Genomic DNA, 27,671 nt, shown 5'->3' with positions numbered 1-27,671 from the left:
CGAGCAATGTGTAACCGTCAATTTTTTTTAAGTTATCAGTAAGGATGGCCAAATAGAGAATGGTCAACAAGAGCTAGTTTATTCTAGTTTCTTGTAAAATAAAATATGTTAAGGACATGTAATTAAATTAAGATTAGACTAGGTTTTTGGTTGAAATGTTCTTGGTTTTTGTTAATTAGGCACCTATTAAACAAATAGGATCCGTAATCTTGTGCAATAGTTGTTCCTTGTTAATTGTACTTTCATTTTGATAATATAAATAAAAGTTCCCTGATAATAACGTTACTCAAAAGGTATTTGACAAAAAATTACGTGACATCTCCAGGGTACGAAGTGTTGACACTGCCAGATGTCAGCCTGTGTTTATTTTTGTATGAGAGAGAGAGAGAGAGAGAGAGAGTCACTTGTAAAATTGGTGAAAATCTAAAATTTATGAAGTATGCTATCACTAGCACCGAGAACAGACACAAGACCATTTTCTTTACCTAAATATTTTGACTACAAATTAACCTACATTAACCATTTTACATACCCCAATTGAAACACAGCTTCATTACATTCCCAACATAACCAACTCTTATTTCTATCGATTGAATCCCCAAATACTCTTAGATAGTTTCTTCTTTTCTTATGCAAATTTTAAAAAATGGGTCCAGCTGCAAGGATCTCTTCAGTGAGCTTGTTGTCCTTGCCAATCTTGTAGGTGGTGAATGTATCAAAGTTCTTCTTGAACAAGCCACCAAGCTTCAGCAGTGTTTCCTTGTAAGCCTTCTTGTCTGACCACTGAAACACAAAAGCCAACAATGTTAGAAAATTCAAATGAAAAAACATTGAAAAAAGATAGGTTATTAATAAAACAAAAACAATAAAGCAAAGGAATCGTTTTAAAAAGAAGGGCAACTAACAGTGTTCACTGGATCCAGGATTTCTGAAGGCACTCCCTCAACTTCAGTGGGGATCTCAAGTCCAAACACTTCAGTTTTCTTGTAAGTTGCATTTGATAGACTGCCAGAGTGAATTGCATCAATGATTTTCCGCGTGTAGGGTAGCTTGATACGACTTCCCACACCATACCTGCAAAGAAACAGAGAACTGGTTCAGCTTTTCCAGCTAAAAACTTTGAAAAGTTTTTTTCTGGCTCCAATATTTGATTATATTCGCTACGTACCTTCCACCTGACCAGCCAGTGTTGACGAGCCATGCTGTTGCACCGTGCTTCTGCATCTTCTCAGCGAGCATGGCTGCATACCTGGTAGGATGCAGCATTATAAATGCTGCACCAAAACAAGCTGAGAATGTTGCCTGTGGTTCCTTCACACCCTCTTCAGTTCCAGCAACCTGAATTCATATATAAAATATTTGTATTATTGGAGTTGGACCATCAAGAGCATATTGCTCGATAACATTTAGTAGATGGCCTTTGTTCAGCTTCCCAGTTCCCACTGTATAAAAGTTTTATAAATATGAGGAAAAATTTACCAGAGCGGTGTAGCCACTTATGAAATGGTACATGGTCTGTGCTAGGTTCAGCTTGCTAACAGGTGGGAGCACCCCAAATGCATCACATGCCAAAAGTATGACATTCTTTGGGTGCGGGCCTACACATGGTAACTTCGCATTGGGGATGTACTCGATGGGGTAAGCTGCGCGAGTATTCTCTGCAACCAGAAGAACAACAATGCTATAAAATCCAATCTGGTGCACATTAAGATAGATTTAAGGTTCTGTAAACTATTTTATCACTTGCATCAGCCATTTCAAATCGGAAAATTCTAAATGTTATAATTTGACCAGTATTTATTTAAACATTTTGCATCAAGTTTGTAGGTTAGCATGTTAAAGAGATTCCTTATGTGCTTTCTAATTTTCTTTTTCCTCCTCTCACTTTATGCCAAAGTTAGGAGCTATATGATTGACTTAAGCAACCCAATCGACAACCTTGATTGAGTTGACTTTAAATCAGCAAATAATGATGGATGAATAAATAATTAAACTAATAACAAGGTCAGCCGTTGAGCCTCCTCTCACTTTATGCCAAAGTTAGGAGCTATATGGTTGACATGAGCAACCCAATCGACAACCTTGATTGAGTTGGCCTTAAATCAGCAAATAATGATGGTTGAATAAATAATTAAACTCATAACAAGGTCAGCCGTTGAGAGGCTTGACAAATCATCACGGAAACCCTTATTGACAGCTTTAGTTTCATTTTATTCTTTTAAAATAGCATATTTAAAGTCCAGAAAATTTTGTCAACTTTGCGCACAGGAGATAATAATCCTTATGTTCTATTAAATGGTCTAAACCAGCTGATCAGTAACTGGAGAATAAATAAAGAAAGTAGATAAGGTCAGCTGTTCCTTGCCATTAGTAGGTTGTTACAGATACCATTCTTTGTCAACTCCATTTAAGAAAAATCAGTGAACAAACAATGAAATGGATGGTCAGGTTTTCTCTACCATTGCTAATGCTAAAGTCTTAACTTTGAGCAGATGATCCCTGATATTCCTTTTTCAGTACATTTGGGAGGCAGAGTTCCAGAAGAAAACAATAACCCTGATATTCTACTAAGCTAAACCATAGAATTACCTGTGACAGATTTGTCAGAGTAATCCACCTCCCGCGTATGCTCCTCAAACACCACATTTTCCAGCACTGCCAAGCACAATCAATTCTATCATTTACATGACAAACATCAATTGATTTTACAGATTCAAAAAATACACTTTCCTAATTCTGTTCCTCCTATTCCAGCTTATTTTATGATTACATGAAGAGACAACAAAATATGAAATATTACCAGTCCCAAACTTGATGGCATTCCAAATATCAGGCTCCTTCTCCCTTGAGAGATCAATGCACTTGGCATAGCAACCACCTTCGATATTTGACACTCCATTCTCACTCCAGCAATGTTCATCGTCTCCAATTAAGTACCTATTGTGATCCGTAGACAGAGTTGTCTTTCCGGTACCTAATTTGAAAGAAAAGGAAATAGAAAAGAACTTATTAATACCAATTAAAATTTATAAATGCAAATTATATACAACCACTTAAAAAAATATATGTCAAAACATTTATAATTAGTGGTCAAGGATGGCTAGAGAGAGTAAGAAGGCACATATCATATGGCAGCTGCTGGAGCCACATTGTGACCACGATCCTTTGATACTATACCTGACAATCCAAAGAAGAGGGCAACATCTCCATTTTTCCCCATATTGCATCCAGAATGTAGGGAGAGGATTTGTCGCTTAGGCATGAGATAATGCATAACACTGAAAAGACCCTTCTTCATTTCCCCGGCGTACTGGGTGCCGAGGATAACCATTTCCCTCCTAGCAAGATTAAGATCAATGCTAGTGGAGGATGTCATGTAGTGGGTGTAACGATTACACGGAAACTGGCCAGCATTGTATATAGTGAAGTCCGGAGTACCGAAATTCTCCAGCTCTTCAGGAGTGGGTCGGATACACCTGAAACCCACCCAGTTATCGATTGTACACTAAGGCTAATACACATCCCTGTACACGGCTTTTTTACCTTTTTATGGGCCTGAATTCTAAGTAGGGATAATAATACTCAAAGATTTTATTAACGTTCAGAGGACTTATCTGGTGGGCTTAGAACCATGTGGAAGGGAGAGAGAAAAAAAAAAAATAACTGCAGATAGTTCTAGCTATTATATCTTCTACTTACATGTTGTGCATGAACAATGAGTGGTAAGCTCTGGCAGAGACAATCCGGACTTTAATTCTGTTTTCTGGATCCCAGTTCAGAAATTGATCATTCACAAATACCTGTAAATTATAAAATCCAGATCATAATTAGCTAAGCTGCCGTTCGGTTACATCTACAAGGGGTCGATCAAGTAATTGACCAAACAAGTATTAGTCTGGCAGAAACGGGTTCCACATCACATAAGCATCATCCTAATGACTTTGTTTTTATCTTTATTAAACATCATACATTCAACTATATAATTAACAAAAAAATAAGCTATGTATTTTTCTCTAATTTCCCTGCCATCATGTATGGTTACACAAGTCAAAACAATAATGAAACTTACTTCAAAAATAGACCAAAACCCCCATTGATATCCAAGCTCATAATTTTAAAATCTTAAACCAGTAGAATATTTAGCAAAATGAGAAAACCAACTGTTCTTGTAGATTTCTTCATTAAAGATAAGGAAACCAAGGTGCTAATAATTGGATGGCATAAATATAAAGAAAATTTATATTCTATTTAACTAAACGCAGACAGAATATCAAAAAATCAATGTTCATAATTCTCTGGAACAGTTTGGCTGCAAATTTTATGGGGTTGAATACGACAAGAGTGTAATAGCAAATAAAGAGCACCGCTGAAAAGCACAGCTGAAACATGGACTTATTAATTATATAAACAACGACAAAGTTGCTTGTCCCACCATATCAGGGCCCTCTTTGCCCAACTTGCAGAAGAAGACAATGAAGATACCACATATCATCCACATCACCATCATTCAAAAGCAAAAATATTCCAAATAAGACGTGCTATTGCAAGAGTACTAATCTACAAGCCCAACTTTAGGATGGCGCAAAATTGTCACGAAGCGTAAAAATGAAAAAAGATGAAAAGTTAAAGAGAGGTAAATCTATGAAAATAAAGTATGACCTTGTCCAAAGAATTCAAGTAATCCACCGCTCTTTCTCTGTTCACCAAGAACGTGTGCTCATCCATTTCAATGTTGGGTGAACCCCTGTATGAACAAAATATTTTACACAAAAATCGTCAGAAGACCCAACCAGAAAAAAAGATGAAAAGTCGATAAAGGCACATATTGAATTACAAACAAAAAGCAAAAAGGGAGTTGAGAGGGCCACTTACTTGCCCCACCAAAGGTCATCCTCAGTGGTCTCATCCTTGACAACCCGTTTATCTCTGGGTGACCGACCGGTCTTGGCTCCAGATAGCGTGGCCAAGGCACCGGTTGACGTAATAAAAGACCCTTTTTCATACTTTATGGACTGCTCATATAGCTCTGCACCAGATTCAAACACCCCCTCAAGAGATTTTATTTTAATATGGGTGCATACATATTATCATATTAATTAAAGTTAATCTTTATTCAACTTTTACGCACTAATCTCGTATAACACGTGAACGACCATTATAGATATCATGGAAAATCCCTGAGCTTCGCCGGCCATGATATCAATATTTTATAAACACATAAGTCCCAAAATTAAGCAGCTAAACAAAAAATAAAATAAAATAAAATAAATAAAAAAGACCAATTTTTGATGGTCACAAATCGGTATTTCTCAGTCAGCGCAGGAGACGATAAATGATTAGACTTCGGATGTGAGATTTTTCTTGGACTGCCTCATCACTTTTGGAAAGTGCTCGGAGTCTAAAATATGCATATTAATTGCTAGGTGGTTAGGACTACAAATCCATTTGTGACACACAAATATATTTTTATAAAACATTACAACTAGACATGTCAAATATATTCATGGTTGAAGCAACAAATGAATATCATAAAAAATAAGAAAATAGAGTTTTCTTTTCTTTTCTTTTTTCCCTGGTTAGAGAAAACAGAGTAATAAAAAAATATGTTTTTTTCTTTCAGTATATCCTCAGAGAAAATAAAAAGATCACATTTTTAATCATAAAAAAAATGAAACCAAATTTCATTATGACAAACCCAGATGGAAACGGGAAAGATGGTCTAAGTAAGAAAGTTTTACCAGCAGGAGAGAGATTGTAGAGGACATGGGTGAACTTCAAAGAGCTGTCACTGACGCTGATAGTGGGTGTGAAATAGTGGTGCGACGAATGGGAAGCCCGCGGTGTCTCGGACTTCCGTGCCGGGTCGCCTCTAACCACCCTCGGTCCAGTCTCTCTTGTCAGCGAAGCCAAAGACGCACTGTCAAATATTTCAAAAACAATTTCAACATCTGCTTTTCCAAGGAAACTTCCCCGGAAAACTAGTTGGTGCCAAACACATAGAAGAAAATTTTACCAAAAGAAAAGGTCTAAGCACACATCAACAAAAGAAAAAAAGAGAAATTAAAATCAAACGGTGAGGGGAAAAGATCATCAATCAAATGGTGTGGGGCCCGATTTCAAAGGATGTGATTTTTTTATTTTTTTATTTTTTTTGGGTGTTTTGGCCATCAAGGAATTATATTAAATCATTAGAAAAAAAAATTCCCATCGGAGGAAGTTGAGTTTTTTTTGTTTTTTTTTTTTTTTTTAACACATACGTTATCCCGCATCATTAAAACGCGTCGTATAGTCTCCGAGTGGGCCCCACACAACACATCGGAATCATCATTGAATTTTCACCGTCGATATCAAAAATTGAGTAGGGTCTACATCTCTAACTGCAAATGGGTCCCCACTATGTGTTGGTCTCCGCCTCCCTGGCTTTTCGTGTTCACGGTTTTTCGGGAATTATTCTTAAATTAATATTATTATTATTTTATTTTTATAATATGTGACGCGTGTGTACAAAAACATATATACCTGATAGATTGGAGCTGCTGTTTCTGACGCTCTTCTTCCGATATGGTGGGGGTGAAAGCACCTTGAGTCCCCTTAATGGGGGTCGTAGGCGCGGACCTCTTCTTCTGAAGCGAGTGCAGCTCATCGATGGTCTGAGCCTTCACCGGCGGCGTACTGTCGTCGTGGCATATTCCGTTGTTCTTCTTCGGATGAGTCTGGATCTTTGCCAACCCGTTCCTCGCCGCCGTCACGGAAGCCGTTGCGTTCCCGAAGCTGAACTCTCCGTTTCCGTTACTTGCCATCTCCGTCCCTCTAAAACCACCAAAAAAAAAAAAAAAAAAAAAAACTCAGCATAAATTCAAAATTTACGATTAGGATATTACTAATTTAACGACAAGAATTATATATTTTTATATAATGAATCTGATTTTTTTTTTTATCGTCAAAATTGAACATGGACACCATGATCCATTCATCAAAATCGCCATGCAACAAAGTAACAGATCATGATCATTAATCAAAGCTATGCTAGAGAGAGAAAAGAGAGAGAGAGAGAGAGAGAGAGAGAGAGAGAGGAGGACCAGAGTTTTGGAGCTGGAAACGAACGAAGAAGGAAAAGAAAACAGGCGAAAATGCTAATGAGAAACGGGAAAGAAAATAAAGGAGTTGGAAACCATGAAAATTGTATGGGTATTGTTCAAGGCAAATGATGAGAAGGTGATGGAGTTTTGAGAACCCCCGAAGAGTTCCTTTTAAAGGCTTCACTAGCCCATGGTTACTTAACTATGGTTTAGTTTTTTTTAACCATGGTTAAAATCTATCCATCATCAGAGGGTCAAGCTCCGAAAAGAGAAAAATTCCAAAGCCCATTAAACACGATGCGAGAGTAATCCGCTGGTCCTTATCCCCACCGTAGCTGTCTACTGTTCTATATATCCCCACTTCATCTGTCTTATTAATTCTCGTTCTCTTTTTAGAATAATTTTTTTGAATAACTGTTTTTAGAAAATATGGGAAACAACTTTTTATACTCAAACTTATCTTCTTCTTTTTTTAACGTAAAATATAGAGAACATTATCTAAAAATTTCAACCAAAAAAAAAAAAAGTACCAACGTCTATTTTATGGATAAGAAAGTTTACGTTGTAATTTAAATTAAATTTGAAACTTTAAAAATTTTGAACAATATATGAAAATTTTGAATGAAATAGAAAAAGTCAACTATGAAAAAAAAAAGTAAACCAAAACCCAATAATAAGGTGGACTCAATTGGTGAGGAACAGACGGACGCAGCAGTCAAGTAAGCAGGTAAACATTTCTCTCTGCTCTAATACCATTTACAGAGACACGCAAACCGCAAACGACGTAGCCCCCACAGAGAACACATATGCATTAAAGATTTGAAAATAATTATAACAACCGTATGCGTGCTGTACATACAATAAAATGTCTAAATCAAATTTAAATAAAACTTGGGTTCCGTATTTACAGTCAAATTCCAGATTTTTTTTTACCTTCAACTTTTTTAACCAACTTGTAATTAATAATTAAATTGTAGTAAACTTGATTATCATGGCATCTGAAATAAAAATATAAATTATTATTTATAAAAAAACTAATATAAAAAATATAAAAATTTTAAAAATTAACATAGTACATAAATAAATATAAATATTATTTTTAAAAATTACTCTACATAATAATATCTAAAATAAATTTCAAACCGGTTTAACATTATTAAGGAATATCTAATAAATCATGGTAATGTTTGCACATTGAAATTTGTGAAAGCTCTATCGGCGTCTGCTCGCCACAAGGAACAAAGCAAAAACTGCCGAAAAGTGGACCCGGTCTTGATTCTTTCTTGAGTTAATTATACTTTTTTTTTTTTTAATAGATGAAATTTCTTAGGTTAATCATACACCGTTCATTTGTTGAGAGGAGAAATAGGACCGCATGCGAGAAGACGAGTTTTTTTTTTTTTTTTTTTCCTTTTTTACCCTTTTTTTGCTATTACCGTAAGATTCAATCAAACGGTTGAAACGATGCGTGAGAGTCTTTGTCCATGAAGGCATTCGGTGCAATATGGACGATCAATTTAGCTAACGTAAGTGAGAGAAAGTTAGTGAGGGGGGTAATTCCGTAATTGTAGATCAATTATCCTATGATTTACAATTATACTGATGGCAATGCTCGCTGTAAAAATAGTAAATACAGCTAATTTTACAACCAAATTTAACCAACGAATGGCTGAAAATTTTTGTTCCCATTTTTGGTCATTCAGTCCATAAATGAAAACCAAATTTGATTTCCCATAAGAATTATTTCAAAATTATAAATGTGTCTCACATATTATCTATAACTCTATATTATCTTTTAAATTACTATTTTTGCATATTTTTGTCCTATCATATAATTTATCTAATTGTTTCGAAAAAAAAATATTATACGCACTATCATAATGCACATAAAATTTATAAATAGAGCGCAAGATTTGTTTTAATTTTTATTTTTGTATTAAGGGACAAATGTAAGATGTTTTAATTTCATCTATTTTTTATATTATAAAAAATGAAAACTTAAAAATAGTACAAATTAGTTATTTACTTTGGATATCAAATTATGTTACATAATGTTAAAACATATCGGAGATTAATATATATATATATATATATATATATGTATATGTATTGTGAAAATTTGACTACCTTAGTGCCATAGTTGTGAAAATCAAATTAACTATATACATGGAATTTGGTTGGATCTCCTTGACGTTGCTAAAGTAAACTCTTTAATTGTCAAGTATTCATATATAATTTACAAAATCGAGATATTTGGGTGATAGACACGTGGCTGAAAGCTCTTTTTTCATAACCTCAAATGAAAAAGCGAGATAACCATTTTTGTTATTTTAAGCCTATTTTTTTATGTAAGGATATATAATTTTTAATGCAAAAATGTTTATAAATAATAAAAATGCTTTTTTATTTATTTGTGTGTTTGGACTTCAGATGGTTTAGTACAATAATGGTACGAATTACAACAAATTATATTTTTAACAAAAAATAGAATAATTTACCATTTTAAATAACAATTATATAAAAAACGATCTAGAAACGATTATATGTATAAAAAAAAACAATCTAATAACAATTATAAAGTAGCGTAAAAAAATTGTACACTTGCATTTTTTTATACCATATATTAACATTGACGGTGATTTTATATTTGTTTATATATAAAAATTTTCACGTTTATAACACACTATAAGTGAAATTCTGGACATAATTAAACAACACAAATCTGTCAATGTACTTTCTCTCTCAAAATTATCTTTCCAGTTGTATTTATGACTTATATATTCTTTCCTTATCTAATTAATTAATACTTTTACCTTTTCTCATTCATAATTTATCTTTGAATTCCTCTCCAAGCTTCTTTCATTGGTTTATCCCAGTGCTTTCCAAATATACTCTATTTCATCACTTTTTTCTCTCCTTTTATTTTCCTCTCATTTCTAAACGTATATTTGATTCAATAAATATGCATATAAACACTTATTATTAATATTATTAATATTATTATTATTTGCTTCCATTATATAAATGATTAAGGATGTGTTTGGTAAAGTCTTTTTATAAACGTTTTTATTCTGTAGCAAATAGCATTTCGTAAAGATGTAATGAGATATTTGAGTAAAAATATAAAAATCCAGATGACCAAGAGTAAAATATAATTTTTTTTAAATATTAAATGTTTCAAGTATCAAGAGTGTATGTATATATATATATATATACTTCTTCAAAAGTACTATGTTATCCTTATTTTCTCAAAAGCACTTTTAACTATAAAAAAAATAAAAATAAAAAAATACCAAACATGCAATCAATTAGTGTCAAAACCACCATGTCCACCTAAAAAATAATTGAAAATGGCTTGTTTTGATGAGTTTAATGGTAGTAGCAAACTTTTTCAGTAAAGAGATCTCGGATTTAACGCAACCAATGAAAGAAAAAAAAAATAAAAGAACAAAAAATAATTTTTAGAAAATCAATTCCAATTATATATAGATTAAGTAAAGTATGAAAAAATGTATTTATCATTTTTCATAGTAATTGGTCTCCATTCATCATTAGCTTAGTTTTTATTGCCATGTCCAATGTACATCACATATAATTTTATTAGGAATTATTATTATTATAATTCTTTTTTTGAGGCTGAAGAAAAACAATAAGAAGAAACAGTGTATTTGATTAAACTTTTAAAAATTCGTTTTGACCAAATATGAAAAGTAATAAAAAATAAATAATAATAATCAAAATAGACGGCATCTTATGCACGTCAATCTTTACAGCTATCACATCATCAAGTCCATGTCAGCCGTTATCGTTCGGTCGTAGAATCAAGTACGGCCGCCAAACGAAGCGCCACGTCATGCATCATAGCCGAAAACTATCCGAGGTTTAAGCGACCCTACCGTCAAACCCCACCCAAGATATACCGACACTAAGGTTAATACTTTTTATTTTTATTTATTTTTATTTTTTTATTTTTTATCGTAGTTTATTATATATTTTTATTTTTATTTTTACAACTTTAAGTCGTAGAATTTGAATGGGTGCATGTGGTCCATATTTCCACAGTTCAGCACCTCATTATTCTGAATTTCTGATAGCAATAGATTCTGGCACTTCCCCCACCAAAAAGTAACACACATATATATAATTAAATGTTACCCATATATTAAAATGGTTGCAGTAATTTGGTTATTATTTTGATATCATTGATTGAAATAATGTCCTCAATCCTTGACCCTATATTCAAAATATATTTCTTATCTGTCATAAGAGCTAGCTATGTTTTTATTGTGGTTACGTTCTAAATATAATAATATTAAATTATTATCCAGATGATTCAATGGTAAAATTTACTATTTCGCTATACAATTAATTGAATTAAATTTTTTCAATTTTAATTTAAAAAATAAAATTTCCTCAATATAAATTTAAAGACATAATTGGACAGGTGATAAATAGTTGTAATTTTTTTTTTTTGAAAAGCAATAAATTAAAATTGAATGATAAAATATTCAATGGCAGGTGCGACAGGGAGAGTCGTGGAAGGGGCAGAGGGATTATTATCTTCTCACCTGCTACTGAAAATTCTTTGTAGCCGCTTAATATTAAATTCAACTGGATAGGATTCTAGGTGACGACAATAAAATTTCTAAAAACGTACAAGAAGAAAATTGTTATAGTTTTTTGGGGAAAAAGCTCCATCTTTTGGTTTTGTTAGAGTAATTTAACAATTAGATGACAAATTTAATTTTATATATATTAATAAATTTTCAGCACTCTTATATATTTGGCACGGACTGATGAACGAAAAAGAAAGAAGCGATTGCTAAATTGTATTATACCAATTTCAACTTAATTTTTCTTAATATTTTTCTATATTAATGCAAAGGTAGATGAACTCAAAGTAAACTAATTAAATAATAATGAATTAGTTGCTATTTTAGAATTGATGCAACTAAAGAAAAATTATGCAATTTGTGAATTTCCTTTTTTTTTTTTTTCCGGTATGAAATAAATGACATAAAATAAAAGTCATAACTAGTAGCTTTCAAGAGCTTTCTATTAACAGATTTTTTTCATACAGGCTCACGTATATCATGATTCTGTATTAAACTGCGATGTATATATATATATATAAAAGATAATGCACGACCCACTTTCTCTGATCATTTTCTCAGCCACCATTTTTTTGACCCAAAAAAAATTGACATGGCGCCAAATCAAGATCCATTACCAAGTGGTTGAAAATATACATAATTATCTGGTGAAAATAAAAAAAATAAAAAAATAAAAAAATAAAAAAAGGAAAAAGTTGATATTCGATCTTATTTGAATGGTAAGGAGCAAAGAAAACAAGCACAACTCTGAAGCTTCCACCTTTTTTTAATTAAAAATTATGGTATGCCTTTTTATAGGCCAAGATACCGTGGAGTCATCAGCACACAACCATGAGTCCATGGTTTGGTTATGAATATCAGATCTTAAAGCTTTTTGTTGATCCTGTCCAACAGAGAATCATATACCTAATAATTATTTGCAAAGAATAATTCTTTATTACTTCTAGATTAGGGTATTCGATTGGGAATAGTTACAAAAAGGTATTTAAGGTATACGTAATAAGTATAAATTCTAATCGAGTAACTATCCCGACGTGGTGATGAATTGAAAATAAGGGAGACTTTTTTTTTTTTTTTTTTTTTTTTGGGGGGGGGGGGGGGGGGAAATTCAGAATTTATCGAATTCAAGGTGTGGTGGTATGTAGAAATGGTTATTTGATGTGTTTCTTGAAAGGTATTACACTGAAATTGGTCATTTGGTTACAGCAATTTGACAACAAGTATGAAATCCTCAATGGTTAATGGTTTTCTAAGAATTCAATTGGACACTGAAAATCCCATCATGCCTAGCTAGAAATATTATTCAATATTGATAGGGTGACAATTTGACGAACCCAAGAGGCCAATTGGTCGATACCAATAGAAGATCACGCATCACCATCATAAAACATCCTTTTTTTTTTCTTTTTTTTTTGGGTAAATAACCATCATAAAACATCCTTGGTTCATGATGATCAGGCTTTCTGGCCCTACCAAAATTAATTTAAAAAATCACTTTCAAATTGAAGGATCTTATATGATTTTAATCCCTTTTTTGGGATCCAAAGTAGAATTGACAAAAACTTCAAAGTTGCACATGACCCCAATCACATGAAAATATATCAAAGTGGAGGAAAACTTTTTCATTTTTCTTTGTTTAAATAGTAAAAAAGGAGAGGCTTTTGTGGTAATGGCTTTTATAGGAGGAAACTAGGGGAGGGTATATGTGGTAGAGGCTCAACGAAGGGTATGACGTAGACGGGTCAATTGGAACAAACGGATGATGTAGATGGCCAGAATGGGGAATGGCATGTTCACGATTTTGTCTGGCTTTGAGGGAGGTCCTTACTATTTTCTTGGACTAATAAATTAATAAATTAATAAAAATTGTAGTTTCCAGGGACGAGTTCCAAGCCTGGGGGAGATTCATGATTGACTGTTGTTCATTCAAACTCTCACTTCCCTGTTTTGGCCGGTAAGCTTTTTTTTTTTTCTTTTCTTTTTTTTAAAATTTAATTATTAATTATTGAATCCTTGGTTTTTTTTTTTTTTTTTTTTTTTTGGTAATAGGATTGGATCCTTGTTTATTTTGTAATCTCCTGGTAAAGTTACATATATATATATTATCATATGTGATTATGATTATATGGTTTTATTAATTATCAATTAAATTTTAGATGGTAAAACAATAATATTTGTCATAACAAACTATAAGCCTAGAATTTAAGCTTTTAACTTAATCTCAAAAAAAAAAAAAAAATGTTATCTATCCCCATTCATATAAATTCTAGTTGCAATGCAAAAATATCTCTATACAGTTTTAAAAAATTTACATTACCATAATATCCTTATTTAATATTTCTCTTTCTTTCATATATATATATATATATATATATTCTTTTTAAGTTTTGAAAGGGCCAAACTTTTAATTTATTAATTTTAATAAAAAAAATTTTAATTTTTAATGTCTTATTCTCCTTTAAATACCATGTCGGAGATAGGAGCTACTAAATGTGGCCATTACAGGTGAAGAAATTCCTTTCTAGAATACGAAATAACAATAACCCATTGCATATGTGCAATAGATCACTACTTGTTGTACTGTTTTTAAGGAATTGGAGATATTTCAAGGGGCTGGTGTGGCCAGAGAATTCAAATCGGTGTTTCCACCATTGAAATCAATGAAATCTATGTAATTATAACTGTTGCAAAACACAATTAGGCTGCTGGTGGAATTGGGGTAAGGGTTTCGATGAGAACAAACACCGGAGATGAGAGATAGCCTATGTTTGGAAACTAATTTTAGTCTAATCACGAGCTTTAGTGGTAGTCATATAAAGCTTTCATCAAGGAGGTCGTCATTGTTGGTTTTTTTCCCACCTATAGCAATGCCGCCATTGATGAAACTTTAAAAAAAAGAAAAATGGGCACTGGAGAACGTTGAAAGCTCGCTGGAGATCTAATGGTTCGCCAAGCAAATTATCAGTTTTCTTTAGGCTCCGACAATGTGATTTATGTTTTAAGAGGAAGAATAAGATATTAAAAGGAGAAGAAAATAAGGAGAAGGTAACTAAATATGGATATTTTGCTAAATGGTTATGGACTGTATAGAGTTTCTTTTTGCATTGTCAAAAAACTTCTCTTTTTAACATATTCTTTGTGCTTGTGTTATAAGGAGAGGAAGAGGGAAATTGTTAACCATGCCAATGCTGTCTGGGACTTGATTGGAACTAAAATATATAATGGACTATGATTGTCAGTGTCATCTAAACCGTTCAAATTTTGATACGTTGTTTGTTTGATTTACATTTTTCTTTGAATGATTTGTTTTGTCACGGTCATATATGTTAAAATTGTTGGTCTGTACTTATTGGAGCAAATCAAAAACTCAGTGATGAACGTTTAGACTCCAGCTAACATCATAATTTAATGGTATTTCTTATAATTACCATATAGTCCACTTTTTTAAAATGGAATTTGGAGTTTCTACCAAACAATAAGCCAAAAAATATATATATATATATATATAAACGTAGGATTCAAAATTCATAGCAAATTAATTACGGTCAATAGTCATACACAATATGGATGGTGTAAAATAATAAAATCAAAATTTTGATTGAATGTTAATTTCGTGTTTCTTTGGGAACAGTTAAAGCTGGTAGAGGCTTTACCCACAAAAGTCTCCAAAAAATGGGTGTCATGCAGAAGAAATAGTTTCCACTAGAGATGGACGAAGCTTCTTGATTTAATGCATCAATTGGAAATTATCTTTGTGACGTCCCATTCTTAGTTGTTTGTAACGAAGCTTCTTTTCAAAAGTGTGGGTTTTTTTTAGGGTTTTTCCCATAAATAACCACCTTACAACTCCATTTTAGAAAAATAGTAAATTTTTTTTTTTTTTTTAAAAACTAGCCACCTTGGGACAAAAATACCCTTGATAAAATTGAAAATTACACAAAAGCTTTCCTTTCTTCTACACAGCCGTTCGTTCGTGGGGGTGGGATTTATACAAAACTGTTCGTGGGGTTTCTCTAAACTCTTTGCATCTCATCGCCTCTCACTCCCAATTTTTTGTATTTTCTCAGATCTCAAACTAAAATCAGGTAAAAATTTTATCTTTTTTCTTATTAGATGAAAGTAAGGAAATATGTATTTTTTTTGTTTTTTCTCTTTCTATTTTTTCTTGTAAGTTTTATTAGTTTAGGGTTTTTTAAGCTTTTTATTTGATATGGGTATGCAAGAAATTGATTTATGAGATGTTCTATGTGATTTTAAAGATACTTTAGGTGGCATATGGTTTGAAAATGGGAGAAATTTTGTGTAAAACTGAAAAATCGCGAAAAACAGTAAAAACGGAGGAAATTTGGCGAAAAAGATGAATTTCCGCCAATTTCCTCCAGTTTGTCAGTTTTCGCAAATTTCCGCCAATTTTCCGCCAGTTTTCCGCCAGTTTTCCATCAGTTTTCCGCCAGTTTTCCGCCAATTTTCCGCCAGTTTTCCGCCAGTAGGAAAAAGCTATATTTGGCCCGAAAAAAAAAAACAGAATCAACTTTTTTAATACAGTTAATATGTTTGTTTAATATTATTCAAAATTTTATATATTTATTGATTTAGTTTAACATTATTCATTTAATGTAGTCAAATGGAAGATGTTTGTTTAATTTTTAATACATAGGAGAATTTTGCTAAGTTACCTGCCTACTGTTTTGAGTTAGTGTCGAAGAACCCTGGGACTGTTACACGTATCAAAACAGACGATAATAACAATTTTGTATATTTCTTTATGGCGATTGGAGCAAGCATTAGGGGATTTAAATCCCACATAAGATCCGTATTGGCTGTTGATGCAACTACATTGAAAGGGAAATACAAAGGGTACATGTATATTGCATCGGGCATGGATGGCAATAAGCAAATATATCCTTTGGCTTTCGGCATTGGAGATGGAGAGAACGAGCAAGCATATACATGGTTTTTCCAAAACCTGAAGGATGCCATCGGAGATTTTCCAGATTTGGTGTTTGTGAGTGATAGACACCCCGCTATTGAAAGGGCATTACGCAAAGTTTTTCCCAATGCATACCATGCGTTGTGCACGTACCATATAAGCAGAAATATTAAAGCAAATGGACATGCGAAAGATGAATCAATAATACAATGTTTCATGCTCGCAGCTAGTGCATATTTGGTTGAAGATTTTGAGTTTTATATGGGGCAAATTGAGGTAAAAAACATTAGGGCTGCCCAGTACATTCGATCATGTGACCCTACAAGGTGGGCACGTTCTCTTTATCCATGTAGAAGGTACACTATCATGACCACCAATATTGCAGAAAGCTTGAATGGCATTCTGCTAGATGCTAGAGAGATGCCAATAGTAGCATTAATAGAGCACATACGGGATTTACTGCAAAGGTGGTTTTATGAGCGACGTACTACAGGTGCAAAATTGACAAAGCCTGTGACTGACCATATGGAAGAGCAACTCAAACTACGAAATTTGGAGTCCATCGGACTACGTGTGAAAGCCATTAATATGCATGAATTTCTTGTGGAAGGTGGGAGTTTGAGGGGTACAATTAATCTCCAATCAAAAACATGCTCATGCAAAGTCTTCGATCTTGATCAATATCCTTGTGATCATTGTATTGCCGCTTGCAGAGACCGAAAAATTGCTCCTTATGGCATGTGTTCTCATTACTACACCGCGGATGCATATCGTGCAGCTTATGCTGAGTCCATTTATCCTTTGTTAGATGAAAAACAGTGGCATGTCCCGGATGACGTGGCAAGTCGCATTGTTCTTCCACCAAGATGGACACGTAGGCGAGCCGGTAGACCAAGGATGCAACGCATACCATCCGAAGGTGAAGATGTTATTGGACGTAGATGTAGCCGATGCGGTGGTGTTGGACATTATAGGCAGAGATGTACGAATCCATTGTCTTATGCTTCGAATTAGAAAGTTTTAATTTAGTATTATGGTTTAATATGTTTTGATAATTATTTCATATCTTTTTTTTTTTTGAATTTAATCCTAAATGAAAAGATGCTTTCTGGAATTGATTTTCAATCTTTAGTTTACATATCATTTTATGAAATGTTCAAATGATTTTGAAAATAAAAACAAACATATATCAATTTTATTTTTATTTAAAATGGTTATTGATTTTAAATGTCACTACATTTTTTGTTAATTCCATCTTCATCTTATATAATATTTGTCTCCACTCCCAATTTTTTTTATCCTACTATTAACTTATATAATCTATTAGAAATTGATTTTCGAAGTGGAGGAAATTAGTTTCTAATAGGAGTAAAAATTATTCAACAATTTCCGCTTGCAGGAAATGTTTTCCAACAGGAGGAAAACTATTTCCGCTTGGAGGAAAATTTTTATACCTGGCGGAAATTTATCAAGAGGCTTCAATTTTTCTTCATATGGGATTTCCGACTGGAGGAACGTTTTTCCTCCATTTTTCCTCCAGTAGGAAAATTTTTCGGCCTATAGGAAATATTTCCGACAAGCGGAAAATTTTTTAAAATTTGCAATTGAGCTCTTAAGGCGTTTGTGCATAACGGAATTCTAATAAATAAACATGGCACATTTCCTATAAGGTCAATTACTTATCATTACATCAATACCACATTGTTATCTTTGTTAAATGAACATTATAAGCCACCATTATATTTACAATTAAAAGTCAAATATAATAAATAATATGCATCTATAAACATGAAAAAAGGAAAGAAAAAAGCATCACCACGCAGCTCATATGCTAAGTTCTTTGTTGTAAACCTCATATGCATACTTCTTCCTAAAGAACTCCATGTTATCTTGTGTGAATGTCAATGGTAATCTAGCATGTAAGAATTCGATGGTCTTGAGTGTAAATATGCCACAGTCCTCTAACTCTGATTTTGTGCATCTCTTGCCGACGGAAACCATTACATTTTTACCATTTCGATATTCCCAATCACCACTATCATTTTGTACCAATGTTCCATTGTATAAAACCGCAATTACAATGTCATCATCTTCCATTTGACTACAAAATTAAATGAATAACGTTAAACTAAATCAATAAATATATAAAATTTTGAATAATATTAAACAAACATATTAACTGTATTAAAAAAGTTGATTCTGTTTTTTTTTTCGGGCCAAATATAGCTTTTTCCTACTGGCGGAAAACTGGCGGAAAATTGGCGAAAAACTGGCGAAAAACTGATGGAAAACTGGCGGAAAAATGGCGGAAAACTGGCGGAAAATTGGCGGAAATTTGCGAAAACTGACAAACTGGAAGAAATTGGCGGAAATTCATCTTTTTCGCCAAATTTCCTCCGTTTTTACTGTTTTTCGCGATTTTTCAGTTTTACACAAAATTTCTCCCATTTTCAAACCATATGCCACCTAAAGTATCTTTAAAATCACATAGAACATCTCATAAATCAATTTCTTGCATACCCATATCAAATAAAAAGCTTAAAAAACCATAAACTAATAAAACTTACAAGAAAAAATAGAAAGAGAAAAAACAAAAAAAATACATATTTCCTTACTTTCATCTAATAAGAAAAAAGATAAAATTTTTACCTGATTTTAGTTTGAGATCTGAGAAAATACAAAAAATTGAGAGTGAGAGGCGATGAGATGCAAAGAGTTTAGAGAAACCCCACGAACAGTTTTGTATAAACCCCACCCCCACGAACGAACGGCTGTGTAGAAGAAAGGAAAGCATTTGTAGATAAGGGTACTTTAGTCCAAACGGGTAAAATATTGGTTAGTTTTTAAAAAAATAAAAAAATTTGCTATTTTTCTAAAATGCAATTGTAAAGTGGCTAGTTATCGAAAAAACCCTTTTTTTTATTTTATAATTTTTTGTTATGTTAATTTTTTGTCGTCATCATAGAAGTGTCACCGTGAATTGGGGCCTCCACACATCATACATTTTCAACTGTCTTCTGTGTGATTTATTAACGATGACGATAATTATCAAAGGGATTATTGTTGATATGTTAATTATTTTGATTATATATAATTATGTATTGAGTTTTTATTTTAAAAAATTAATTTCAAAAAGTGAACATTTTAAACAATTATTTAAATTATCAAATAGCATATAAATTTGACATATAATTATCACTAATAATTATAAATATTGTTTTCATTATTAATTATTCTATGGATAAGATAATCATCATGAATTTTAGATTTTTTGGGGGTGAAAATTATGAATTTGAGATTGTATTTTATTATGATTTTTATTTCAATAATGTAAAATTTATCAAAATATTTATTAAATTTATTGATCAAATGGATGATAAATGATGTAATAATATTTAATTTATTTTTCTATTTAAAGGTTCACACATTCATTATTTAGATCATATAATATGTTAATTAATAACATTTTAATACGTATTATTTAATAAATATTTTGATATTATAGCATTATTGTCTTTATTTTGATAGTTTTTTATGGGATTTACTCTCATGTTCTTCTCTCTCTATATCGTAGCATTATTGCTTTTATTTTGATAGTTTTTTTTCATGGGATTTACTCTTATGTTCTTCCCTCTCTATCTTTTCATTTAGTTTTATTTTTTTAAAAAAATTAAGAAAAGTAATCGCTTGATAAATTTTTTTTGGGCAAACAAGATAAACTTTCAATAACGAGAAATATCTTGGGACTAAATGTGAACCAACTCAGGTTGGTTACTAGGGGACTAGTTTAATGGAAGGTTTTCGTCTAATTCTTTTTTAGCTATCTAATCTGCTGGCTTATTTAAAGATCTAGCCATCAAATTGAAAGAGCAAGAACGCAATAAAATAAAATAAAATAAAACCCTTAAATGACTGATTTTAGAAAACACAGCCCCAATCGGCAAATGGCAGGCAACAATCCCATTAATCAATTCTGCACAATCATACTCAACTTGAATCTCATAAAACCCCATTCTCCTAGCAGTAAGTAGAGCATGAAAGACCGCCAATCCTATATCATGCTCTAGCAAATAACGTGATTAGGTAAGATTATGTCATGATTCATCATTAAGATTGTTAAGAGAAAAGTTGAATCCCACATTCCAAACTTCATTATACCATTATCCAAAAAAGCTATACACATGTTTCATGTTTGTCTAATTTTTAATTTAACAAGGTTTATAATTTTTTTTTTCCTTCGTAATCATATTGCCCATTTTACACTTTCTTGCATCCAAATTATACAAATTACCCATTTTAATATATTCATTATGTAAATCCATTTTATTGATTTATAATTCCAATCCCGAAGTTATAGCCCTTGTTAATGTTGGAAATAAAATAACTATAATCTCTCTTGTTTGGTGTTTTGTTGGACAGAAGATCGTATCCTTTTATTTAGCATTTTTATGTCCAAAGGTACTCTCCCTTAAATCAATTTTCCTTCTCTTATAAATAATAATAATAATAATTAAATATTTAAGTTCCAAAATAGTTTAAATGACAATAATTATTGATGATAATTTTTAAATTTTAGTTCAAAATTTTGGTGATGAAATCTCCTCTTCAATTATTTTAAACAAAAAAAGTAAATATGTAAAATATAATAATAATCTATGTAAAAGAAAACTCTTTACACACCACGGCTTCAAGATTCAGAACAGCATTCGAGCTCTAGCAGAGAAATTGAGTGAAGACAATGTCTCCATCAAAGTTGAAACATTTGGACAGACATTAAGAATCATCAAAGATTTTGAACATCGGCCTCCAATGGGACATAATATAATAATAATAATAATGCAGAAGAGTAATCCAATTTAATCTTTCGGAAACAAAATAAATGCAGCCAGAACTCCACAAATTCCTCAAGGTAAATTATACTTGGGTGCTCGCTTTAGATATATCATGGACCAAAAAGAAAGATACTGGTCAACTTATAGGAAACTTCACCACTTTATGCCCGTGCAATTAGCTTTACACATATCATTGCCATTAGGCACCATTTTCATAGTTATAATGTTTGGATGGAGAAGCGTTTGTGTTCCTTTTAATCAAGGTCATGATTATCGTATAAAACTACAAACAACAAATATATCATACTGATAAAATAATTTCTTACGAAGTCATACAAAATAACCCAAAATCATTAAATAAACAACGAAAAACGATCCCCTGAGCCAACAAGCAACCAAAATAGATTGCATGGTGCATGACTCTACTGTGAGATACACAAACTTGATAAATAAAGACTTGGCATGCAATTTTCTTATAAAAAACAAAATCATATCATATTGGTGTAGGATAATGCACCATTTTTTATAAAAAATTGCAATAGTTGGGAGGGACGCAATTAATTACTATTGGTCATTCAGGGTCAAGTTCAAAAAACGCAATCTTCAAGCTTTGCTCTTTGGATATTACAAATTTAAATTGGATCCTCTTAGAAAACACAATATAAGCCCATTCATATGTTCAATAACACATCTGTATGATTCTCTCTCACTTACACTGTAATTGGATTGAAGGAAAGAAAAGAAAATAAAGGATAAATTTAATGAGAAAGGGGAAAAAAAAAAAAAGAAAAAAGAAGAAGAAGGTATTTATTAGTAATTATTGTTTAAATGATTACTAAATAGAAAGGAAATGAAATAATGTGAATAACAATAAATATTTTCATACAATAAAAAGCAAAAGTTGGACAATACAACATTTGTCTAAAAAGTTGCAATTGTTGGGAAAAGCGTAATCAATTTCTATCAATTACCCAAGATCACGCCTAAATGTATATTCTTAAGGCTCTGTGTGTTTACTCAAGCTCACATCATCAGGTTGATCCCACTGTATAATGGGCATACTTTACAAAATTAAGATGAAACCTCTTTGTAAATCCATCATAAATCCGCATATGTGTTTAGTAACACACATGTAACGCATATGCAATTTCTCTTCATTGTTTCCCATAAAAGACTTTGTTATTCCTCTTCACTTTCAAAAGAGTTCTCATCACAAATAGTGCCCACATAAAAGATAAGAACAGATTAATCCTTGTGAGTCTGCAAGCACTTTGGTTAGCTTGGACTTCGGAAAATTGGGAATTACATTTTTGAAGTCACTTAAAGAAGATAAAGCATCTCCCAACCTACAAGAAAAGTCAAGACACATAAGTTGATTAAATACAGGATGGGCATAGTAAGAGCAGGAAAGAAATGTAGACTTCCAACACATTGATCATGTCATCGCCGCTGATAAACAGAACATCTACTTTCAGACATATGTTAATACGACATGTTGTACGGCAAACAACTGATTAATTTTTTTATAATTTAATGACTTCTCTTAAACAAAACTGTAGGACCATGTATGGATTCTATGTGCAATGGCCATATTAATTCTTGGCTACATTTATATATCTTTGACTACATTCTCCAATATTTCAGATTCTATGTGCAATGGCTATACTAATGCTTGGCTACATTTATATATCATTGACTACATTCTCCAGTATTTCAGCAGAGTCAAATTTAACTTAGACCACATCAAAATCTGAGATTGTATATGTATAAGAAATGCTACCTCCTTTTAATTAATAATATTGGCAATGGTACAAGCAGATATGGGCCAGCAAATGACAAACAAAAAACACGGTTTCTCCTTGCTGGAGTTCTTTAGATGGTCGATACTTAAGCAAAGGTAATTAGCAATGGCTGAACATCGTTGAAAAGTTCCGCTGCAAACACAGAAAATTTTCAGAGATTCTTAACCAATTACTGTCCTACAGTTGTAAATAATATTTCACATAAATTAGGGTATATTTATATATATATATATATATATATTTTAAATAAAGCAGGTTATCTTCTTTAGAATTATGTATGCATGAAACTCAATATGGTCACAGCACGAGATCTTAATTTAAGAGTTTTTAACGTTTTTAAAATAAGTCTATGACAATCTTATTTTAAATCATATTAAAAATGAAGATAAATTTTAATTTATTAGTAATTAATTAACTACAAGTATATTAAAAAGTTAAAATAGAAATTAACAAAATAAATTGAAAAGAAACGTTTAAAGTACTTGCTTGGTATTATCTAGGCACGGTCATAAACTTTGATCCTTTACGTGAAAATTCGCAACTATAGAAAAAAAAAAAATATATATATATATATATATATATATAATTTAACACTAAACAGCGGAAACAAAAATTAATCAAAAATAATTTCTTGGGAATATAATTTTAAAGCAAAACAAACAGCAGAAACAATATAAAAGATCATGAAGTAAACAAAAAAAAAATTAAAGAGAAAAAAAAATTGGACGTCATATTAAATGGGGAAAAAAAAAGTAAAAGTCAGTAAAAGTTAATAATTAGGAGCATTTAATGGTAAAAACTAAAAAAGCTCTTTAAGATAAAAAAAAAAAAAAAAAAAAAAAAAAAAAAAAAACAAAACTAAAAAAGCTCTTAATATTTTAAAGGGAAACAAAAATTAGAAGGGGCACGTGGGTGGGTCCGCACACGCCGTTGGGTAATATATATTTTTATATTATAGTTATAATTTATTTTATTGTATATATATATTTTTATCTATTTAATTTTATTATTCAGTTAGATGAATTTGGTTTTTATTTTTTTATTTTTATTATTTTCGGGGTGTGTTTAGGGGACGCTGCCGTTTAGATTATTAGCTGCAGAGTATGGTGCAGACATTACGTACGGAGAGGAGATTATTGTTTATAAGATACTGAAATGCGAGCGCAGAGTAAACGATTCTTGCGAATATTTTATTATACAACAAATTAATAATTTTTTCCTTTTCCCTACCAATTACTTTTCTCTACCAGTCTCCAAAATTTAAAATATATTATTTTCGAGTTGCCGCTATTTCTTACCCAAAATTTTTGTAGCTTATTTAGGCTCGTAATGACCACTCAAATAATTGTATAGCTTTAAATTTAAAGGTTTTTTTATTTAATTATATAATATTAATATAGATAAATATATGCCACTAGCTGTTGGCTGCATTTAAAAAGTGTTAAAATTTGAGTAAACACAAAGCAACTTGACTTTATGCTGTTTGTCTATATTGTTGCAAGTAATGGTAATCGGTCCTCTGTCATTGTTGCATTGTGCACGTTTGATAATGTTGACATTCATTTTTGTAAGTAAAGGGTTATTCGAGATACTGACTCATTGACACCATCATTTAGTTACCGAAAATAACTGTTTCTAATGTCATATATATATATATATATATATGTGTGTGTGTGTGTATTATATTCCTATTGTAAGGACAATTAATAATTTACTTGTTTAAACATGGTCTTTGAAATGAGAAGTGCTAACTGCTAAGTTCCATCTGTATGCGACAATTGAGAGTCACGAAATTGATGGTTTTGGACTGTCTGGTTGAGGGAAGAACAAAATTGGGAGATAGGAAATTGATATGGTTTTGGACCGTACGTTTGGTTGGAGACCGAAGAAGGAAGAACAAAATCACTTTCCTAAATAAGGATTTGGGAATAAGCATGAGATGCGTGATAGGAAAGCAAGGATTTGGATCTAGTTTTTTGAATCGGTTGAAAATACCGAAGCTTTAGTAAATGAAAGAGAGAGAGAGAGAGAGGGAGAGAGAGAATTTTATATTTAGTAATAGTAAGTAAAAGTGTTGCTGAGTCTAATTATGCAGGACAAACAATATTTCATTAGCACTGATAAATTTTCATTGATTCCGATATGTATGTTAAGACAGCTTCTACAACGTTGTTGAAAGCTAACTTTTAAGTAAGTCTTGCTTTCCATAATCATCTAAATTATGATTTAATATAGAAATTTTATTAATAACAATTTATTACCAGTAATAAATAGTATTTTTTTAAAAATCAAAATTAGCAATCCTCATTTAGCTTAATAAATCATGGTTTACAACAGATTACATGTTAGCACATTGAAATTTGTGAAAGCTCTATCGGCGGCTGCTCGCCGCAAGGCACAAAGCAAAAACTATTGGAAAAAGTGGACCCTAACTTGATTCTTTCTTGGGTTAATCATACTTATTTTTTTCCGATGAATTTTCTTGGTTAATTATACACCGTTCATTTGTTGAGAGGAGAAATAAGATCTGCGAAGAGATGACTACCGTACGATTCAATAACGGTCAGAACGATGATTGAGAGTCTTTGTCCACAAATGCTTTCGGTGCAATATGGACAATCAACTAGGCTGACGTAAATGAGAGAAAAATATTGAAGATCAATTGCCCTATGATTTACAATTATACCAATAGGAATACTCACTGTAAAAATAGCAAATAATTTTACAACCAAATTTAACCAATGAATGGTTGAACGTTTTTGTTTCCATTTTTGGTTATTCAGTCGATAGTGAAGATCAAATTTGGTTTTCCATAACAATTCTCTCAAAATTATAAATATCTCTTCTTTCACTTACCATCTATAATTCTATATTATTTTTTAAATTAATATTTCCATATTGATTGGTCTCCATTCGTCATTAGCTTAATTTTTTCTACAATGTATATCACATATAATTTTATCAGTAACTAACCATTTATGTTCCTGCAAAATAACAATAATAAAAAGAAACGGTGTTTTGATTAAACTTCTAACAATTTGTTTTGACCAAAAATAAAAAGTAATTAAAAATACATAATAATACTCATAATCAAGATGGACGGCAGCTCTGTGTCTCAATCTTTACAGCTATCACATCATCAAGTCCACGTCAGCCGTTATCGTTCGGGCATAGAATCAAGTACGGCCGCCAAACGAAGCGCCACGTCATGTACCGTAGCTGAAAACTATCCGAGATTTAAGCGTCCCCACTGTCATATTCCACCCAAGATATACCGACAAGTCAGGACTCTAAGTTTTACATTTTTTTATTTTTTTATTTTTTTTCCTATCGTATTTTATTGTTTGCAAGTTTATATTATTATTTTTATTTTTACGACTTTAGGAGGTAGAATTTGAATGGGTGCATGGGGTGTGCAAGTTTATATTATTATTTTTATTTTTACGACTTTAGGAGGTAGAATTTGAATGGGTGCATGGGGTCCATGGTTCCTACAATTCAGCTCCTCATTATTCTGATAGCAATGGACTCTGCTATTTCCACCCTCAAAAAAATAACAAAAATATGTCATTAAAAATAATAATAATAATAATAATAGGATGTTACCCCATATATTAAAATGGTAGTAAGTGACAGAGGTGGGTCTAATTTGGTTTTTAATTTAAAATCATTAATTGAATTGATATTTTTAACTTAATACTTCCTTACCTTATATTAAAAATATATTTTTTTACGTTTTGGAAGTGTTTAGTAGTATTTCTTTTTTATAAATATTTATTTTTCATTACACTTATTTTATGGTATTTTTGTTAATAAATGCTCTATAAAGTGAGTTGTTGTATAGAATTGAAAACAAAACTTTCAAATTTATTTTTTATATTTTTTATTTTAATTAATACATTTTTTAAATCCTAAAGTATTTATTTGGAAAAGCATCAATTTTAATGCTTTTTTTTTAAAAAAAAAACTTTTAGTTTTTTGTAAAATATGATCATAGATGATAGGAATCCAAATCTTTATCTCCAATTTCAAAAAACAATGCACAATTTTTAAATTTAAAAAAATAATTGGACCAATGATTAACATTTATCTATTGTCATATCAATATACTTTCATTATAAATTAAAAATTTCCCAATAAATTAAAATTGAATAATAAAATATCAATGGGAGGTACAATAGTGTCACGGTTGGGGCATTTCATCAAACACTTGGTGAGCATTCTCTCCATTTTGGGCCTTATAATCCATTTTGGGCCATACAATGGGCCAAGCACCTAGAGTAGTGTAGAATTCTCTAGAACATTATGGAGAACTCTAGGTCAAGCCATGTACATATCCATTTCTAGATACTTCTTTAGATATTTTTTGTAAAGGAGGTGGGAAGGATCTAGACACCCATTCTCCACCGTAGGAT

General features: G+C 31.6%; 1 protein-coding gene and 1 long non-coding RNA gene across 2 annotated transcripts; both read right to left on the bottom strand.

The window, feature by feature from the left end:
* Positions 1–404: 404 nt before the first annotated feature.
* LOC107425119 (phosphoenolpyruvate carboxykinase (ATP) 1) lies at positions 405–7,240 on the bottom strand. The gene is made up of 13 exons (XM_016035049.4): positions 7,080–7,240; positions 6,520–6,810; positions 5,739–5,917; positions 4,873–5,026; positions 4,660–4,744; positions 3,700–3,800; positions 3,178–3,476; positions 2,801–2,974; positions 2,590–2,655; positions 1,480–1,658; positions 1,169–1,338; positions 906–1,074; positions 405–783 (listed from the first exon to the last, which is right to left on the bottom strand). The coding sequence occupies exons 2-13, from the start codon at positions 6,798–6,800 to the stop codon at positions 640–642; spliced, it is 2,001 nt and encodes a 666-aa protein (XP_015890535.3). The 5' UTR covers positions 6,801–6,810; positions 7,080–7,240; the 3' UTR covers positions 405–639.
* An 11,024-nt stretch (positions 7,241–18,264) lies between these two features.
* Positions 18,265–19,533, bottom strand: LOC132804539 (uncharacterized). The gene is made up of 2 exons (XR_009639732.1): positions 19,272–19,533; positions 18,265–18,723 (listed from the first exon to the last, which is right to left on the bottom strand). It is a non-coding gene; the product is annotated as an uncharacterized LOC132804539 (long non-coding RNA).
* Between the last annotated feature and the right edge of the window lie 8,138 nt (positions 19,534–27,671).

The sequence above is a fragment of the Ziziphus jujuba genome, chromosome 7, assembly GCF_031755915.1.
Source record: "Ziziphus jujuba cultivar Dongzao chromosome 7, ASM3175591v1".
Taxonomy (NCBI): Eukaryota; Viridiplantae; Streptophyta; class Magnoliopsida; order Rosales; family Rhamnaceae; genus Ziziphus; species Ziziphus jujuba.
This window is presented reverse-complemented; position numbering and strand designations above follow the sequence as displayed.

What these genes read in the sequence shown, in the direction of transcription:
- LOC107425119 (XM_016035049.4), bottom strand. Translation starts at nt 6,800, where the DNA reads ATGGCAAGTAACGGAAACGGAGAGTTCAGCTTCGGGAACGCAACGGCT. An exon ending in GATGACCTTTGGTGGGGCAA is followed by an intron (nt 4,745 to 4,872) that starts GTAAGTGGCCCT and finishes TTGTTCATACAG; the next exon opens with GGGTTCACCCAACATTGAAA. An exon ending in TGCCATCAAGTTTGGGACTG is followed by an intron (nt 2,656 to 2,800) that starts GTAATATTTCAT and finishes TGTGCTTGGCAG; the next exon opens with TGCTGGAAAATGTGGTGTTT.